Here is a 20,477-nt window from a genome sequence, read left to right on the forward strand (position 1 = left end):
GGGACGCGAGACCCGTGGCCCCGGCGCAGCGTTGGGGATGGTCTGAGCTCCAGCCTTTCCCCCTGCCCGAGTGCAGCCAAGGCTGGATACATTTTTAAAAAGCCAAACTGCAAACAACTCTGGCGATGCCAAAATTCCCTTCGAAGTAACACGGCTTTGCGAAGGAGGTTTCCTCTGTCTGGGCTCTTTCTCTTATTTGGTCTGTCTTCCTCAGCGCCGATTAAAGGCTTTGCTCCGGCTGTAGGAATTTAGAAAAGAAAAAAAGAAAGAAGAAAAAAAGGGGGAGAAAAAAATAAAGCCTCGCTAAACTCTATTGTGACCTCAAACTCTTTGGACTGGTTTTTTTTTTTTTTCCTTTAACAAATTTTGGAAAAAAAATCCATCCTAAAAAAGAATCAGCCTAGGAGGAGATGGAAGTTTTCCCCTTGTTCTTGGTTTTGTCCGTGTGGTGGTCTCGAAGCTGGGATTCAGCGAATGCGGATTCGATCATCCACATCGGTAAGTGAGGACAGGCGCTGCCAGTAGGTACTTTTACCGTTTCGGTTCGCAAACATTTCCCCTTTGCTCCCCGCTCTCAGCCTTCTGTGTGGCTTGTTGGCGGTGCCTGCGGTTCATTGCCCCTTCCTACTACCTTTCCCCCGCACTTGTTCAGTTTTCTGGCAGGATGTGGATGATGCTCGAACCTTGACTTGAGTGCTGCTGTTTGGCGGTGAATCGTGGAGAGTGGGCTGCATGCATGGGGGTGTCAAGTTTACCTTGGGGTGCGTGTGTACCGGGGAGTGCGGGGGTTCCAAGTGTGTATGGAAAGGAAGTTTAACGGACTAAACCTTCCATATTCTTTGCCGGATGTTCATTTGCTCCATTTTAAAAAATTATCTTTGAAGGAACAGAAGAGGTGTCACCTGTGAAGCGAAAAGAACTGGGGTGGGAGGTGGGGGAGAGCTTCCTTCGTATCGAACAGGTGGTTTTGCAACGTGAGCGGGCTGCGTTCGCCGCAGCGTTGTGCGATGCTAACGGGGTGCTTGATGCGCCCCAGCCTCCTCCTCGTCTCGTCCTCTTGGCTTTGCGGTACTCGGGCAGAGTCGCCGCGACCGTGGCGGGAGGGGTTGGCGGCTGTGTAGCAGAGGACTTGGAGCCCCGCGCCTCGCACACGCTCCCGGGGCCTGGCGCAGCGGCGAGACTGGCCCCGCGTCGCTCAGGCAGCGCAGGGAGCAAATTCGCGCGGGCCGCTTCGCAGACACCTGTCTCGCCGTCAACTCTGAGTTGCCGCGCAAGGCCGAGAGGAAAGGCGCTGGGGCTACCGCCGGGCAGCTAGACTCCAGGAAGGACTGCCGAGCAGGCTGGGAGTTGCTAGTGGCCCCACCTATTGGCAACTACACGGGCCCGGACTGGCCGGGGCGGGCCGGGGCGGGCGGAGGCGGGCGGGGGCTGCGCGTCATTATCATGCACAGCGCTCGCAGCTCCAGGTTCCAACTCTTCTCACTTGCTAATCCGCGAGAGCTGAGCGGAGCCGAGCTCTTGCAGCCTTTTCTGCGTTAATGCGACGATTTCCTTTTCGGAAATTCGCATTCGCGGGCCAGCAAGGTTCATTTACTGGGCTGAAGAGAGGCCCCTCTTGGGGAATTTTTCTGGGCACAAGACTTTTATCTGTCCACACGGCGTGATGTTCTGTAAATCGAAGCGACAGATGGGTCGCAGAATCTCCCCTTTCCGTTCCCCTCCCCCGCGTATTGCGCGCGCGCGCTCACACACCTACGCGCGCGCGCACGTGTACACACACACGCACACACACACACACACACGCGCGCGCGCGCGCGCGCGGTACCTGGCTGGTGGCGATTGTGCCTGCTCAGGCGAGGGGCTTCTGTCTGGTGTACGCGCAGCTCCAGGGGGCTCCCTCTCTTGGTCTCAGCGGCTGTCTTTGTAAACATGTCTGCCATGCTCTATCATTTATATCAATAGAAACATATGTCTCTGTGCAAGGGGTAATGAGGTCAGGATTCAGAAAAGCTTGCACTTATACTTTAAGTAAATTAAGTGCTAGATAGCTTGCCTGCTAGATCACGTTTTGCCAAGGGGACTAACAGTACCTGTAGGTTCTGAACTTTTTAGGGAGAAATGATGGTCTTATGGAAGGGTTCAGTAATGTTTTGATAGAGTTTAGAAATAAGCTGTGCTCCCCTTAAAGAAGTGACATACATTTACGTCCTATGTGAATGACTGGAGCATGAATGTGTGTGCGTGTGGATACACACACATACGTATAGATTATTGTACCTTTACATTCATTTTTTGATTAAGGGTTTCTGCCTTGTGCTCTTTATCGCTCAGGAAGGAAGGTGTGTGGATAAATGCTTATTTTTTGCTTATTCTGTGGTCTAAACAATAAATACACTGTTTGCAAACACCTACGTTTCTTGCTATTCCTTTACCAGATGAATACTATTTTGCAATGCAGTCTGGGCATTTATTTCAAAATAGAACACAACTGTTGTGTTTTTTTCTTTGCATTCTGTTGTCTGTCACTGTGACATGGCTTACTCATTTATAATCAGACCAAAAAAAATAATTGTACAGATTACAGATACAGTTTACTTTAGAAAGCTGGTCGTATGCATTAACTGTGTATGTCTACTAAAAGAAATCGTTATTTCTCAGACAATTAATTTGACTTGAAAGCAATTAGTACATTAGACAAGAGGATTAGCTTCTTTTATAGACTACCTAATAATGCCATGAAACTAGCAAATAGATAATTGTTTCAAATGCTCCATATCTTTTATAATATACTGAAAAATGTATCTCCTAAATAAAAGAATGACTTCAGATGTTAAAAGCCCCTTCCACTATCACCACCTCCCTCCTCAGCCAAAGTATAATAAATTCAAAACTGAATGCTCATGTTAAAATTTTAAATCATCAGTTAATATTCATTGGATCAGTTTACTTGCTTGGTTGAATAGGAAAAGAGAATTAATTTTCTTTAAGAGGTGGTTGCCTTCATTTAATATTTGATGTGAGAAATATAGTTATGGTGAATGTATTTCAAGACTAAAGAGATGAAAGTGATGAAACAGGAGGGAAAGTGAATATTTCAACTCTAAAGATATAAGGAGATATGCAGAAATGAAAGGTTTTCATACCTCATGTGATGTGTTCAAGCAGAAAGCTGCAGTATGTAGTTCAGGCAAGCTGGAAAGATGAAAAGGCACTGCTGTAATAGGTTCTTTAAATATTGGATCTTTTTGATATTGAACCAAATTATGTGTTTGAAAACTCTCTACATCCTTCTTTCTCTTTGTTTTTGCTATTGATGCAGATAGTTTAATAAAGTCAAGTACATATTTCAAGCTCTAATATGTTTTATAAAACACATTATTTTACTACAATGATGAGATGTGATGGTCAAACTCTGATAATTGAAATGGAAATGTATTTATATCAGTCAAAAACATAATATTGTAATTACTCTGAGTTTCTGTGAAATAATATTTTTAAGATATTTGATAATTACATAAACTTGTTTAATATACATGTGCACATACACATAGTGTTTAGAAATAAATCACCTCTATTGTGATCTTCTTCACCCTCCCACCCCAAAGAAAGGTCCTTTGACATAAAAAACTATGCAATTTTGAATTATGCTTCTACTTTAAGCCTGTGCATTGATTGAGTAATTTCATCAGACCTACATTACTTGATTGCTTAGAAGTTTCCTAATGATCTGCATGCTGTAGGAAGAACCAAAAAGTCGTGAGTGGAATGGCAATGATATTGTGTTTTATGAGGCTATTCAAAAGTCGCTCTGATTTATGTAGCTAGAAAGCTCCAAAGTCTTTGAGATTAGCCACGCTGAGTGCTATTTTCTGCATACATCAGTCGTCCCACACTCTTCACTCCCTTAGCACAACAGGAGTTTCCAGCACTGCTTTAATTAAGCAGGGATTAGGTGGCATTTCCAGTCAACTGCACAGTTTGTGTTTTGCTTCATATCAAATATGGAGGATCTCATGTTTTAGCAGTTTAATGTATGCTCATTTCTTTATCTGGTTCCTGTGCTCACAGAACTGATTGAAATGAGCTATATGCAGTTTATATATCTTTATAAGGAAACACTCAAACCGTGTACTTATTCATATATTACAAAAATCACTAGCGTGTTTTTGTTATCAGCCATAGTAAAATACTTTATGCCAACATGGGCTAGAAACCAAACATTTATTCATGTATTTTTCCGTAAGCAATTGATATTTATTCTCCAAGATCATAATGATCAACTATGACATTCGAGAAGCCGAAGACAATTCACGTAGTATTTCACATGAGAGAGTTCAAATTAAAGTACAAAATTGGTGGGTGAGTAATATGTGTCATCACATTAAAAACAATAATAGATGGTAGATTTAAAGTATCAGTTTTTATTACTTCTTCACTGAGGATTGTTTTATCTAATACAGAATGTAAAAGTATTTCCAGAAGTTGTACTGTGTCTTCTACCAAAATGTTTCTTTTTCAACTCTTTACATGATTTGCACTGTTTAATGATAGTCCCCAGGAGTCATCAAGGACTCTTTACATTGTATAAGATATCTCAATGTTTCAAGTTATCCTTTTATTATTTACAGTATTTTTATTTTTTACTCCCTAAGTTATGGGTATATAGAGTAAACTTAGAAAGTATTAAGAAGTAGCTTCTGAATTCAAAATAAGGGTATTCTTTACTTTTAGTCTTTTCTGTATCATTAATACAGTTATTTGAAGCACAATTCAGATGTGCATTAAGTTAGACAATGTTATTAATCAATGATATCAACTATGACATGACTAATAAGTCATTACACTAAGGACCTTTGCTTTCCACTCCAAGTGAAAGGTACAACTAGTAAATACCTCCTGTAAATTTTAATTCAAATATGAATAAAAATCAAGGTGATTAACTTTCGATTTAGCCAATAATGGAGTCCAGTCGAGACTGTTAGGAGTAATGGAAGATACATTACATTTAATTCTAATCTCTGAGGCTAAGTTTATCATACTGTAATTTTACTACAAAAGGATATTATAATTGTAAAAGCCACACTTTTTAATGCAGATTTTTTTACTTACAATTTTTTTAGTTTAAAAAAGTAAACTATTTGGCATTACTATTGAAAATCATCATATTTCAGGTTATAGACAGCCTATTGCTGAGTAGCAATACTTAGTTTTATTACAATTATGTTTATCAGATAATACATTTATGACCTATAAAGATAGCTTTACCATTAGGTGTCACTGCATTCTGAGTTGTTCCTTTGTAGTCCTACTTGAAAATCACATGAAATACTTTTTTTAAATTCCCAGGAAAAAATGCCATTTAGTGAGTTTTGTGATGATATAGGGTACAGGTGGTTTTTATTTTCAAACTAGAAAGAGAAATAGAATCCCTGTCTTATTCTTATAAGAATTTTAATTTAGGACGCATCAACACCCTCTACTCTGTAGATGGATGAGATTACTAGACCTAATGATATAAATTTATCATGTGTTTAAAATATAACAGAAATATATACTTATACTAATACTTATTCTCTGTGGAAATATTTATGACACTAAGAAGGATGTAAATGCATGATAGTACTGATATGAACAGACTTCAGTGAATTGAGTTTGTTAAGCAATTTCTTAACTGCAGTGGTTCTGCTTACCTGTAGAACATTTGGGGTCCCAAACGGATTGATGTTTGTGACATGAAACAGACGTACACAGGGCTATGAAAAGAGCATATACACAAGAGCATATGTATATCCGTATTTCTGTATTATACAGATATGTATAATGTCAACAATTGAATTTCGTGAATGGTATAAGACTAATGGAGGATGAAACTTAGTTAACTTTAATATGATAAATTAGTTTTAAGATTGGCAAAAATCACGGAGAATGCAATAGTAGGTTAAATGAGAGAACAGTTTGTCATAAGACCTTGCCCTGTGCTATAATATTAATTAATAAACTGCTGGAATAATATATTATTAAAGACTCAGAATAAAACCAACTGATCAGATGACGTCTAAAGGAAAAGGATAAAACTATTAACTTAATTCTGGGATTGATTATTAAGTGGATGTTTGTGGATTCAGTTAATTTAAATTGGTAAATTTTAGTATTTGAATGTGGATACAAATTTCATGAATGTGAAAAACATAGTTAAGACAGTAAAAATGTTCTGGATTAGAAATTAGGTTTGGAACTAAGTACCAATTTTATCAATAGCTAATTGAGCAGCATTGGGAACTTATTGTTTTTAGTACTCAATTTTATCAACTCTAAAACAAGATTTAGACTAATGTTTATTTAAGCTTTAAAGTTATATGAACTAAAATGAAAACAAATTCCTATATCTGAGAAATTGGGAGAAGAGATACAGTCAAGTGTGGTTAATATAACTACATGTAACACTAGGTTTAGAATGAATTAATAAAGAAAATACTAGGGGAAAAAATGGACAATAAAACCTTAATCAGTCAAATTGAAGCTCTTTAAAATGAAGTTTTTTTTAGTATGAACAAGAATTATGCATAATGTATTTGTTAATCAGATATTCTAGGTAACTTCAGTAATAGATTGAGAGTGCTGGATTTTTTGTTTGGTATTTTAGATGTTGTTTCTGTTCTGTCTAGCATTAATACTAAGGTGTTACATACAGTATACCAAAATACTAGTACTCATTAAGGCTGGCTGGAGAAATGAATAGTCTTATGTTCTAACCACCAGGGACTTACAGTATCCTTTAGAATTTACCAACTGGAAGCACACCAGGAATATTAACATATGTTTAGTATCACCCAAAAATGTAGAGTATAATGCTTCAGGTATTCCAGCTTTTACCTTACTGTTGTTCACCTAGTGGTTATTAATGAGGAATGAGACTGGACTGAAACTACTAAAAGCTTCCCTGAGTGGAGTACAGGCAAGCCCAGAGGCAAGCACAAGAACCTCAGGCCTACCTGTGAGTGCTAAAAAATTTTAAATCACTCTGTAGTCCAGTTCCTTATTAAAAAATACTTTTACTCACAAAAAATGTTCAAGAAATTAATTGTATTCAAATAATAATTCTTACACTTTTTTTTAATTCCGGAGAATTCAAAGGACTGTTTAAAAAGTAATCTTATTTCATTGCCTTGAGTACCTGATTTTTCCTAAGTAACCATAAATAAGGTGTTTGCTTCATTATCAAAAACAGGATAATTCTAGAAGTTAATATTCATGAAACTACAAGGTAAGGTAGGCATTGCTATTTAATATACAGTATGTATGCTAATTGGGAGCATGTTTTTTCATTCAACATTTATGCTGAACTTCATCTCTATGAAGTATTATTCTTAGGCCCTGAAATTAAAATGTTGAGCAAGTAAGCTCTATTTGTATTTAAGGAGCTTATATTTTCATTGGGCAGGCAACCAGATAAAGAAGAAAAATATATGTTATCATGTTAGGTAGTGATAAATACCATGAAGATAAGTGAGGGAATGGCAGGTGAATGAAGTTAGCTGTTTTGAATAGAGTGGTCTGTATGAAGATTAGCTTGACAGTAGTGAATTGGACTAAGTTGGTAGCTGAAATAGATGAGTAGTTGTCAGATTGTAGATATATTTTGAAGATAGAAAGAACAGTGTTTTTTGATTGATTACTCTCCTGGGAGAAATTCAGAGGAAGTAAAGAGGCTTCCAAGGTATTTCACCTGAGCCAAGAGGGTGAATTGTGTTATTAACTAAAATTGGGAACATGGGCAATGGGCAAGTTTTAGATAGACATCAAAATTTACATTTATTAAATTCGATATTCCTAGTATACATCAAATTTGAGAATTTAAGTTGGCAGTGATTACATAGTCTGGAATTTAGGGGATAGTTAGGGATTCAAGCTGTACATTTGGAATTTATCATTATAGTCATGATCTTGTAAAGTGATGGGTGCGGGTAGCTCACTTAGGGAATAATTATGTGTAGAGAATTGCTCCAAGACTCTGCCAATGGGACATTCCAAAATATAGAGGTCAATGAGAGGGAGAAGATCCAGGAAAAGAGAAAGATGAGTGACCTATGAGTTAGAAAAAAAACCAGGGTGTGTGGTGAGGAAAGTATTTCAAGAAGGAAGAAATGAGAAACCCTGTCAAAGTCTGTGAATGAATATTAAAACTTGACTCCTGGGTTAGGAAATGTTGAAGACAAAGATGACTTTGACAAAAGTGCTATCAATAGGTTTGCAGTGACAAATACTTGTTGGGGAGAACTAAAAAATATAATGGAACTTGAGGAACTCTGAGTTTTGCTATAAGGAAGAACAGGGAGTGGCGGGATGGGAATATGAGGTAAAGGGAGGATTTTGTTTTTAACTGAGAGTTGGGATATATATATGGTAATTTTAAAAAGTTCAATCATAAGAAAATTTTCAGAAAGATGATTTAAAATAAAATATCTCTTTTTATTAAATCTATTTGATTCCTCAGTTTGGACAGCAAGTGTTTGTATAACACCGTTTTTATGTTTGTTTTTGTTTTGTAATCTTGGATCAAATGATACAGGCCAACGCCAGTGGAATTAACCAGAGAAGCTTAGATGTTCTCCTTAAAACAGACTCTATTAGTTCTATATTTTTACTTAATTTAGTTTCCCAGATTAGCACTCAAATTTAGCTTAAAATTTCTTACCTGAAATTATGAGTGGATTATACTTTTAAAAGTATTGATATGCAATTACCAATAGTCTAATATTCTAATTTTAAGAACACATACTACTCCTGTATAGTGATATTAAAAGCATAAAATCCTCTTTTGGCAACAGACACATTTTAATTGATTATACGTTTCCTTTAAATTCTATTATACATTTGATTTACTTAAAAATCATTTTGGAACAGTTTAAAAAAAGAATATAGTTATTTTACAAGGCAGTGCATATCATTACCACATAGAAATTAAATAGATGAAAGAAATTCATGTGATATTAATTTTCAGTGACACATTTAAATATTTCCTTTTATGGAACTTTCACTTCTATTTGTGCTATACCATAGCTGACAAATCTTTAGTCATAGGTGAAAATGAGGAAAGGAAATGTTCTAAATTTTCTAACCTCAGAATTCAGCCTTCTGAAAAATCTTTCTTTCATTGGTCCTCTATTTATACACACGTAAGTTATGTATATTACATTGATTTTGGAGCTCGAATAAGATTTATATTAAAATAAAAATGCCAATAAGTGAATTATATTTTTCTGTGTTCTTTATCATTTCCAGTGTGTTCTCCTCTATATTTTGTCTTATGGAAACAATGTAATGAAATGAATTTCACATGGTTGTTTCAGCTTGGTTACATCAATTAATATTGATGCGTAAACAAGGAATACATGAAGAGTGAGAGGTTAGGAGTCCTCCTGTGGTTTGGGCATAGCAAATACTTATTAAAACAAAAAGCAAGCTGTGTTGTGGATGGAGCCTTAGGAATGGAGTGGAATTAATGAGATACATAACATCAAAATATATTTTAAATTTGCTATTTCATAACTTTTTGTGTGATGAAATGTAACCATTTGAAGGAAATGCTAAGCAGGTTTAAATCCAAGTTTAAGTTAGAATGGGCACCTAAATTGATGAAGTTCATAATTTCCTTAACCTTAACATCATTACAATGACATACCATACAAGCAGCACATTTTAGATTGGTTTATTATCTATTTTAAAAACTAAAGGCCAGGTAATGCATTAGGAGTTAAAGTGGAACAAGAGAGTCACCTCTGTTGTTCTGTTACATGTATTTTAAGGTGCATGAAAATCTAGAAGGTGGATTCTTCCTTCTGATGATCTCCACAATTGGACAATAGATAATTTGCCTTAGTGGGGTGGGTGGTGGCAATTACTATCGTAATCTTCAATGTCCAGATTTTTCTTGGCTAATTCCATAAATAGTGATAATAGGAAACTAGTGAATTTTCCTTTTAGTAATACCAGCAATTCTCAGCATAGCCCAAAGGAGGCATGGTCTTTATGAAAATCATTATGAATTTCTTCTTAATAAAATTGTTTAAAAAATTTAACACCTCATTAGCATGGGTGGTCGCTCATGCACAGACTTAAAAGGGATTACTCTTCTGTTCTCTGGTGGTGTAAAGTTGGATTTTGGACATTTTTGATAATTAGTTATTTTCCAGCTAAGAAATTGTGATCTACATACTCATATTTCATTTGCAGAAAATATACTTTTAGGGTTACATGAAGATCATAACATGCGACATTGTTTTTTGGTTCAACAAATGCTTATTGAGCACCTATTATGTGCTCTATTGAATATGAAAGTACTTAAGACATGCTTCCCATTCTTTAAGTATTTTTAGGCATATCTGCCTTCTGAGATAATATTATAGTATCAGGAAGCAGAAGGTCGAATAATTCAGGACTCACCATTGAATGGCTGTGCTCTATTATGACAAAGGAGATTGTGATAATTCAATAAATGCCATCTTTATGATGCTCTTAAGGTGCCATAAAGCAACCATATATTTCCGAAAAAAGTATATAAATGGTTATCAGATTACGGGAGGTCTTTATTTATAGTAGACATCTCTTTACTTAGCTTTCTGATGGTTAATCATTCACCTTGTACCCATAGACTGTGAAAACAATGCAATTATGCCATAAGTCAAAGCTAATTGAAGGTCTAAATGTATAGAACATTGATGAAAATGACAGTTTTATACTGTAACATACAAAAGGGGAAAATTATCTCACAGAAGTAAAATTAGTTAATTTTACAAATGAAATAAGTATTATTGGGAAAACAATTATACCAACTTTTTTCTTCCAATACACACATTTTATTGCATCTTTAAAATATCACAAATAAGTGAGGAATCATCCGATATTGTGGCGTTTCTGTAGCTGGACAACTTAGACCTTATTCATCAACCTGCCAAACTGTTCTTTTTTAAGAAATGTAGATACCTTCCAAAAATTTTCTGATATCCTTATTTTTAACTGTTGTGGCATGTTGAATCAAAGCAAGTGAATTTGACACGAGTTCAATATCGTTTCCTTCAAGAATTAACTCATCTTTCTAGGCTGGAGATACTGAACAGGCAGCAACATCTGACCTCATCCGAACCCTGTGGATGTATTTTTCACAAGAAATTTCAGATTTCAACAAGAGAGCCACTCTCCTGAATAATGACATTGATGGAGAAGTGAGCATACACAGACCTCATCTTGTAACGGAAGCCATGTAACACCCCTGATCATGTTTGGTACATGACTATAGATAGTGCATACAGTTGCCATTCCTTTCTATTTCTCCACCATTCATCAACCTGGAGCCTCTTCTGTTTTTTCCTGAGGAGACTGAGTTCTTCACTGATGTGATTGAAGACCCTCCTCAGAGTGCCTCTGGGGCCCTTCACAATAACTGTGCATCCCTGCAGAGTGATGTCCACATTTTCTGAATGTCGATGGTCTGATTGCTGAGAAGGGTCTTTAGCCTAACAACAGATGCAGCAAAGAGCCATTTATACCAGCTTTTAATTATGTAATTGTGAATAGGACGAGCTTTGAAAATTGAAAATAACAAGTAGTTCGGTAACTAACTGTCCAATACTTTTATTTTTCTTCACAGAGTTCTTGGTATGGTAGATAAACAGTTAATAGCAAAACTGGATGCTCTTATTCTTTCCTTTTATTTTTCTTGTTTACCCTTCAGCGGCAATGCTAATCGGCAATGAAATGGCCAGAAGCAAGGAAGAAACAGTAAAGAGTTTTAGATAATCCATAAACAGGAAAATCAGCCCCTAAATGCTCATAGCATAAACCATTTTCTGAGAAGAAATAATTTTATTTTCTCAAAATATTGCCCAGATTCTGAAGATACAACTTCCTCTTGGCTGTTGAACTTGAAAGAGGATAGAAGCTTCCAAGCCACCAAAGAGGAGGAATACTCTGAATGATGCGGGCTGGGAACAGAATGAAGAATATTATTATTGGGGAAAGAATGCCCTCAGGGTTGATGTTGTTGACAGCCAGGACCCCTGTGATTAGCTCATGTGCAGTGTTTGTGGTGATTTCTAAAAGACAATTTATGGATTTCAGCTATACTTTTTAAATAACTTTAGGTATTTATGTGTATACTATGTTAAGATTGACATTGCTATCAATATACATTGTTTGTTGAGCATCTATATAGTATATTCCCAGCTGACTTCTAGCTGATGCTATGTTATAGACCATAAGGAAGAATTTGAATATTTCACAAAGAAACTGTGAAGCACATGACAATGATAAATGCAAAAAACTGGTTAGTAGTTAATTTGAGGGAAGAGTCGTGAGAAGAGAAAATGATGTGATCGAGGAACTGTACATGGTTTCAACATTTTGATTATGTCATTAAGTTGAGTGGTTGTTACACAAGTGTTGATTTCATACATATATGAATTTATATATATGAAATTTTCTAAATGATTTCTGAGTGATATTTCTGCTTTTGTCTCTGTTTACAGTGAAATCTCCTGTATCACTTCAGTTCTACTTTGGTTAGGAATTGAAGTTTGCCTTTTAGACCTCATTCACCACATAGCTGACTCAGTCCGCGACCCTCTTTGGAGGGGTGGAGAGTGCTGACAATATGCTATGGTCATTAAATGGCAAGTCAGAGAACAATAAGAAGTTTGTGTTGAAGCACAGTGCTGTCTGATGGATTCAACAAGCACTGTCTGATGGATTCAACAAGCAAGTCGCTTTCTTTACCATTTAGGACCTGTCTTTGAATCTTTGTTTTCCCTTTAATACTGGCAGGAAGTGCCCTTAAGAGTTCAAGTGAGAGAGAAGAAGGGAAGGAGTGTACAGAGACAACAACCAGGTCAATGCCATGAGAGGAAGTTTAATATTCTATGTTTTTAATATTTCATAATACATATATAAAAAGATAATGTGTAGTACTTTTGTAATTGATATTATGCTAGTATTAACAAGTTCTATCTCACCCTTGAGTATGAAAGGATGGACAATTCTTTTATAAAGTATCCTTAGAAATACTCCTAAAAAGATAATTATTTTCTCGATCTTATATAAATTTTATTATATGCTTATAGTAACTAATAATGAAGCTAATCCACCTACTTGAAATTTTTATATTTTAACATTAAGTGTCATTCATTCGAAATACAAACTGAGATATTATATTCTGCAATGATGAACAGATAAAGAGCTTCTTGTAGCCAATTGCACTTCATGATTTGGCCCTTGATTGAATTTCCAATAGAATATTTCATTTCAATTTGTATAAATCAGAAAGAATGAGAAGGAAAAAAGCTTCCACAAAACAACCTTAGAAGCAGAAAAGAGATTATTTTTTCCAGCTTTATTGAGGTATAATTGATATATAACACCGTGTAAGTTTAAGATATACAGCATAATGATTTAATATATTTATATATTGCAAAATGATTACCATGGTAGCATTAATTAACACTCTAATTAACACTCTATCCCATCACATAAAAATTACATTTTTCTTTTGTGGTGAGAACATTTAAGATCTCTCTTGGCAACTTCCAAGTTTATAATATAGTATTAACTATAATCACTGTACTATGTATTAGATCCCCAGAACTAATACAGTTATAAGAATAACTGAAAGTTTATGCCCTCACTTTCTCAGCCCATTTGATTGATCTCCCCATTTTCTCCACCTCCCCGTCCCCCTGTCTCAGCCCCTGGTAGCTACTATTCTCTCTGTTTCTGTGAGATCAGCTTTTTTAGATTCATATGTAAGTGTTATTATACAGTATTTGTCTTTTCTCTGACTTATTTCACTTAGCACACTGTCCTCTAGATTCATCCAAGTTGTCACAAAGGACAGAATTTCCTTTATTCTCATGGCTGAATAATATCATATTTTTTATATGTATATGTGTGTGTGTGTGTGTGTGTGTGTGTGTGTGTGTGTATCTGTATCTCAATCACATCTTCTTTATCCAGTCATCCTTTGACAGACAGGTTGTTTTCATACCTTAGCTGTTGTGAATAGTGCTGTAGTGGACATGGGAGTGCAGGGATATATATCCAGAAATGAGACTGCTGGATCATATTGTAGTTCTATTTTTAATTTTTTGAGAAACATCCATACTGTTTTTCATAGTGGCTGCACTAATTTACATTCCCACCAATAGTGCATAAGGGTTCCCTTTTCTCCACACTTTCACCAACACTTGTTATCTCTTATCTTTTGTATAATAGCCATTCTAACAGGTATGAGGTGATATTTTTTGTGGTTTTGATTTGCATCTCCCCAATGATTAGTGGTAATGAGCACCTTTTCATGTACCTGTTGACCATTATTGAATGTCTTTTTTGATAAACTATTTGGTTACTCAGCCCTTTTTTTTTTTTTGCTATTAAGTGGTATGAGATTTTTACATATTCTAAATATTAACCCTCATCAGATATATGGCTTGCGAATACTTTCTCCCACTTTATAAGTTGCCTTTTCATTGTGTGGATCAATTCTTTTGCTGTGCATAAGCTTTTTAGTTTGATGTAGTCCCACTTGTTTTGTTTGTTTGTTTGTTTGCTTTTGTTGCTTGTGCTTTTCTTGTCATATCTAGGAAATCATTTTCAAAACCAGTATCGAGGAGCTTAACCCTATGGTTTCAGGTCTTATGTTTAAGTCTTTGATTCATTTTGAGTTAACTTTTGTGATTGGTGTAAGATAGGGGTCCAATTTCATTTTTCTGCATGTAGGTTATCCAGTTTTCCCAATACTTTTTATTGAAGAGACAGTCCCTTTCCCCACTGAGTGCTCTTGGCTCTCTGTCAAATATTAGTTTAGTTTTGGGCTTTCAATTCTGTTACATTGACCTGTATATCTATTTTTATGCCATTGCTATACTGTTTTGATTATTGTAGCTTTGTAGTATAGTTTAAAATCTGGAGGTATGATGCCTCTGGCTTTGTTCAACTCTCTCAGGATTGCTTTCGTTATTCGTGATTTTTTGTGGCTCTTTACAAATTTGAGGATTGTTTTTCTATTTCTGTGAAAAATGCCAGTAGAATCTTAATAGGGTTTGTATCGAATCTACAGATGGCTTTGAGTAATGTGGACATTTTAACAATGTTAATTCTTCTGATTCATGAATGTGGAATATCTTTTCGTTTATTTGTTTCTTTAGTTTCTTTTATTGAAGTCTTGTAGTTTTCATTGTAGAGATCTTTCACCTTCTTGGTTTAGTTTATTCCTAAGTATCTCAACTGTTTTTGATGATGCTGTGAATGAGATTGTTTTGTCAGATGTTTTGTTTTTAGTCTATAGAAACACAGCTGTTTTCTGTACATTGATTTTGTATCTTTCAGCTTTACTGAATTTGTTGATTAGTTTTAATAGTTCTTTTTTTTGGCAGAGTCTTTAGAATTTTCCATATATAAGATTATATCATCTGCAAAGCAATTTTACTTCTTCCTTTACTGTGTGGATGCCTTTTATTTCTTTTTCATGCCTGATTGCTCTGGCTAGTACTTCCAGTACTGTGTTTCAATAGGAGTAGTGAGATTGGTCATACTCGTCTTGTTTCTGATCTTAAAAAAAATGTTTTCAACCTTTCAGCATTGAATATGATGTAGGCTGTGGGTTAGTAATATCTGACCTTTATTGTGTTGAAGTATGTTCCTTCTATACCCAATATGTTGAGAGTTTTTTTAAAGATGAAATGATGTTGTATTTTGTCAATTTTTTTTTTTCAAAAGAGGCTATTTTAGACTCTTGGGTCAACCAGGCCTTTGGCCTTGGGGTTAGCAGGAGAGATGCCCAGGATAGCTATTATGTCCATGAGTCTGATAAAGTACCCCGAAGCACCCCTTGGGAAAATATTTGTTCCATTTTTGATACTATTTAGATTGTATTTCTTGGCTTCTCTGCCTCAACAAAGCAGAAAAGAAACAATACTAACAAAACCCATGTTGAGGAAGTCAGAGACATTTTTTTTTTTTCTTTTTGAATTCCAAGGACTGTCAGTCTTGGCAGGTCACAGACAGTTATGAAATATTGCATTGATTGCTGTAAGCCTATATCTTCTTTCCAAGCCTTAGTTTCTCAGTTTTACTTGGGAGTAATAGTAATACCACCTATTGTGGCTGGGTCATTTTTAGGGATAAAAAGCCATTACGTATAGAAATATGCTTATTAAACTTTTAAATATGCTGCGAATATAAGAGATTAAATATTGGAATATATCCTCTGTGTTGCTAATTTTCAAGAATGACCAGATTAATTTTTAGCTATTAGAAAGCCGATGTCAAAACTCGTATCTATTCTTCAGTAAATTATATTATGTTGTGACTACTTCCTTCCTCCAAAAATTCATGAAACTCAACTGTTTTCATTTTGAATAAAAAAACGTGGCCTGTGTAAATGATCCTATTTTATAAATTGGCCCTTGTGGGAAAAAGAGATTTGTTTACCACTGTCAGGAGAAAGCAGTGTCAGACAGGGGCACATGGGGGCCAAAGTTATGGATTTATAGAAATATCTGGCAAAAGAGGAAAATGGCAAGTAATTCCATTTCAAGGAAACGTAAGTTACAATGAGAGAAGTTAGGAAGATCCCTATGAGATCCATGGGACTTCTATAAATAATTTAGGCTAAGAGATGCTTAACTTTGCGTCATAAAATCTGTATAGCGGCACCGTGATAGGTGGAGATCAGTTAGAAGATCTTGGCAGTACTGTAGGTCTGTATTGGTGAAGGACAGTGCCAAGCATGACAAATGGGAATGGAGGGGAGAATTTGCTTAGGAGAGAGGCTAAGAACCTTGAATCCATTGACTCAGTCACTCTTTAGAATTGCAAGTAGAAGAACAAAGTCTAACATTATTCTTAAGTACTATCTTGAGTGACTAAGAGGATGAGAATGCTAATTACAGATATAGGAAACCCAGAATGAAAGAAGCCATTACGGTAGGAAAGAAACTGAGTTTGATTTGAACTTGAAATTATTTTGGCATGATAGCGAAGTGTTATATCCCAGATGATAGCTTCCTAGTAAGCCCCTTTCCTGCCTTAGATGAAGATAACAAAGGCCATTCTCCATAGCAGACAATCCTGTTTGAATCTAAAAAAAAAGGAAACAGTGTTTTTCTGGTCATTGTTTCCTAACTTTTTTCTTAGATTCAATGCCAATAGTGTCATTTTCTATTTAAAATACGAACCATTTAAAATATTTTTGAACTTATATTCAGAAAATAGTAACTTTACAACAGCAAGAGCCTTATGATTTTTAGTTCCTGTGTGTGCTTATTTATGTTAAAAATTATTCTCAATAATATTTCTGATCTTTTAAAATGTATATCTTCATTCTCATTTCTTAATATGAGTATTTTTTATTCAAAGTCTAGGCTTAATATTAAGAGACTAGTGCTATTAATTTATTTGATATCTATTTCTAAGCAAAACAATTTTAAAATGGAATGATCTTTGACAGAATCATGTTATCAAAGGTAAAATAAAAATATGATTGTTTTAATTTTTGTGCATGATTGCTTTTCTAGTTTCATACTGCCAGTAGAATCCCTTGTGTAAATTAATAAAATTACATGGAAGGGTAAAGGTGTTTCCATAGAATTTTATATTCTTTAGTTACATGTTATCTGCAAACGTAATTAGCTGAAGGAATGGAAAATTGTGCTTCTAGGATGTCAGAAGCAAAGCTTGAAATGGGACATAGGTCCCATTTAGAATATACAAAAAGGATCTTGTTGGGACTGCAGGCATTGTTTTTTTAGTGTCTTTGAAGACTCTACTTCATAGTTAAGAATCTGTGTTCTCAGATAAGAAATATTTGCAAACACTGATCTGGAGTCAGAAGAATGTGGAAGCATAGGCAGTGTGTCTGCATGTGTGAAAACACCGGATGAACTGAGAAGTGGAATGGATTGGGTCCAGTCTTTTTTTTTTTTCTCACTATGTGTCTTTGTTTAGAGACTAGCTTTCCAACCTGATTTTATAATACATACTGTCAGTGCTTAATCCAGCAAAAAATAAAATTATGTATAGGATTATTAGAACTTAATTTTGCAATCTCACTATTTTTTTGTTCTTACTAAGTTGTTCTATTGTAAGAGAGCCAACGATTGAAAATTAATTTCTCCAGTGGGAAGGCTTCCAGCATCACTCCATCTCGCTCTCAGGTCTCTAATTAGTTGTACAGTAGATTAAAGGATAAGAAATTTAGAATCAATGAAGGATAATCTGAATGAATTGAATCAGTCAAAAACTGTGATGACTGGTAATTTTTATTTCTTAAACATTTAGAGTAGCATGTACTACCAGTGGCATATAGAAACACTGAATTTGATATTGGAGTTATATATTCAAATCTTGCCTTGGTTACTTTGCCACTTCATAGCTGTGAAGTCTTTATATAAGTAATGAAACTTTGAAGGTCTCAAATTTACTTGCTCCTGCTTCCTCTTTACTTCATCTGTAACTGTAATAAAATTTAAAAATATGGACTTGTGGACTGTGCAGATAGTTACATTCAGGAGATCGAACTTGTTATTTAAATATACTTCCAGTCAGGGCTCTGTGTCCGAACTGTGCATTAGAAAGTGGATGCCACACCTGAACATCAGATAGGGCTCCCTGTTTATCTTTTGTTCCTGAAGCATTAATTCATTTTTACAGCTATGGCTTTTTATAATATATAAATCAAAGTTGAAAGTCTTTATCAAAGTAACTGAATTTAATGTTAACTACTCCTTCAAGGATGACATGTCACTCTAAATTTACATGAAATAGATGGCTAAAATATTATTTGTTATCACTGATACTGCTATGCCTTTGTGGCCACACCCTTTGATTAGAAATAGACTGATCTTATAATTTATTATCCAAACCAGGACTCTTTAGAGAGTGAAAATGGCAATATTAAGATTTCTGTGTGAAAGGGACAAACTAGGGCTGACTGGAGGCAAACAGGGATAAGGCAGAACTCTCATTTCAAAGTCCTATCTGCAGGCATATGATTAGCTTGCAGTTTGGCCCAGCCTCAAAGCTCCCAGGGCAGAGATTCTCTTTCACTAGGCCACAGTGATTCTGACTTAGCAAAAGGTTGTTCCTTCCCTTATCTAGGTCTTTTATGTTGATTAAAGAAATAGATTTAGGTTTTGTTTTTGTTTTGTTTTATTTTAATTACTTAAACTTCTTCACAGGCAGCAGAGAAGAGGAAAAATAGCTAAGTATAGCTCGTCTTTGTTCAGACTAACATATTGAAATGATTTTTTAAAAATCAGAAATTAGTATCTATAATTGCTGCCTTTATCCTTTTGCATCCATTCTCTCTATCTGCTGTTTGATTGCCACTCCTAGCAGAGCTCTTTGGATATTGAAAATTGCATCAATTTGCACCTAAGCTCAGACGCTATATCTCGCAATTAAATAAAGGACATATATTCTCACATCGCATGGATTGGATTGTTCTAAGAAATATAAAGTGAATTTACAACAAAGATTTAAATTTGCTTCATTTTTTGCATCCTAAAAGGAGAAATCATCAAGTAAACAAGTTTTGACAATTTTTACTTTATATAAACATATTACAAAGCAGCAAATACTCCAGATAAGAAGATAGCCTTAACAGTTAAAGTTTGAAAGATGCATATTTAAAAACATTTTTTTTCTTGTGGGGGATAATTATACAATACTATATTATGATTTTGAATGAATTTTACTGTAACTACTGTATTATCTAATTCAACCTCTACTAACTTCTTTCTCAGAGGTTGCCTTTCTTTGATTTGGTGTAAAAGCCATTAGATTCTATTACAGTTCCTTTCCTTTCTCTCTGTTTCAAAATCTGGGTTATCTCAGGAAATGGTCAAGTGATACTCTGTGTTGGCCTCTTACTCTCACACTCTTGCTCTTCCCTTGACAACCTAGTTCCTATAAACCTGATCTCCTTTTCTCGCCTGGTTATTACTTTCTATGTTTCCCAGATGTGGAACTGGATTTGAGAGAATCCTCTTCTCACTGTCTCCAAAGAATATTGCAACCTTCCTCCTTTAGTCATCTGCGGTGATTTTTAGACTTGGGTAGATCCCATTCTTTAGATCATCTTCCCTGTAGAAGTTACATAATCATAGCCTTTAAAAGTAGGGAGGAATGTTAGAAATTTTCTATGGTCCAGAGCCCTTTTGTTGTTAATAAGCAAATTAGAGGTTAAGTGACTTAAATGCTGCATAGTTAGGAATTTTGAATAGTCTATTAAGCATAATTTTTACTAAGAAAATGTAGCTATATTTATATCATCAAGGAAGTATTAATGAGGGCTATTGGCCAGGAGATAGAAATAGCCCAATTATGTAGAACTGGATAATTGTTTTTATTAAGATAGGGTTGGTCCATTTTATCTATTCTCTACTATATTGCTGTAGAGTACTATAATTAATTCCTTTGAAGCCTGC

The 20,477-nt window shown here is 35.3% G+C and overlaps 1 protein-coding gene and 1 pseudogene across 2 annotated transcripts in view; one reads left to right on the plus strand and one right to left on the minus strand.

Annotated features, from left to right (window-relative positions):
- The first annotated feature begins 410 nt into the window (after positions 1-410).
- Positions 411-20,477, plus strand: part of GRID2 (glutamate ionotropic receptor delta type subunit 2) — a 1,244,993-nt gene continuing 1,224,926 nt past the window's right edge. For both annotated transcript variants that reach the window (XM_006910734.1, XM_006910735.1), the window contains exon 1: positions 411-498. In XM_006910734.1, coding sequence (XP_006910796.1) covers positions 411-498 — 88 coding nt within the window. The remainder of the gene's footprint in view (positions 499-20,477) is intronic.
- The window catches only part of LOC102878981, a 152,247-nt pseudogene continuing 142,706 nt past the window's right edge, over positions 10,937-20,477 (minus strand).

This window comes from Pteropus alecto, unplaced genomic scaffold (genome assembly GCF_000325575.1).
Source record: "Pteropus alecto unplaced genomic scaffold, ASM32557v1 scaffold63, whole genome shotgun sequence".
NCBI classification, from domain to species: domain Eukaryota; kingdom Metazoa; phylum Chordata; class Mammalia; order Chiroptera; family Pteropodidae; genus Pteropus; species Pteropus alecto.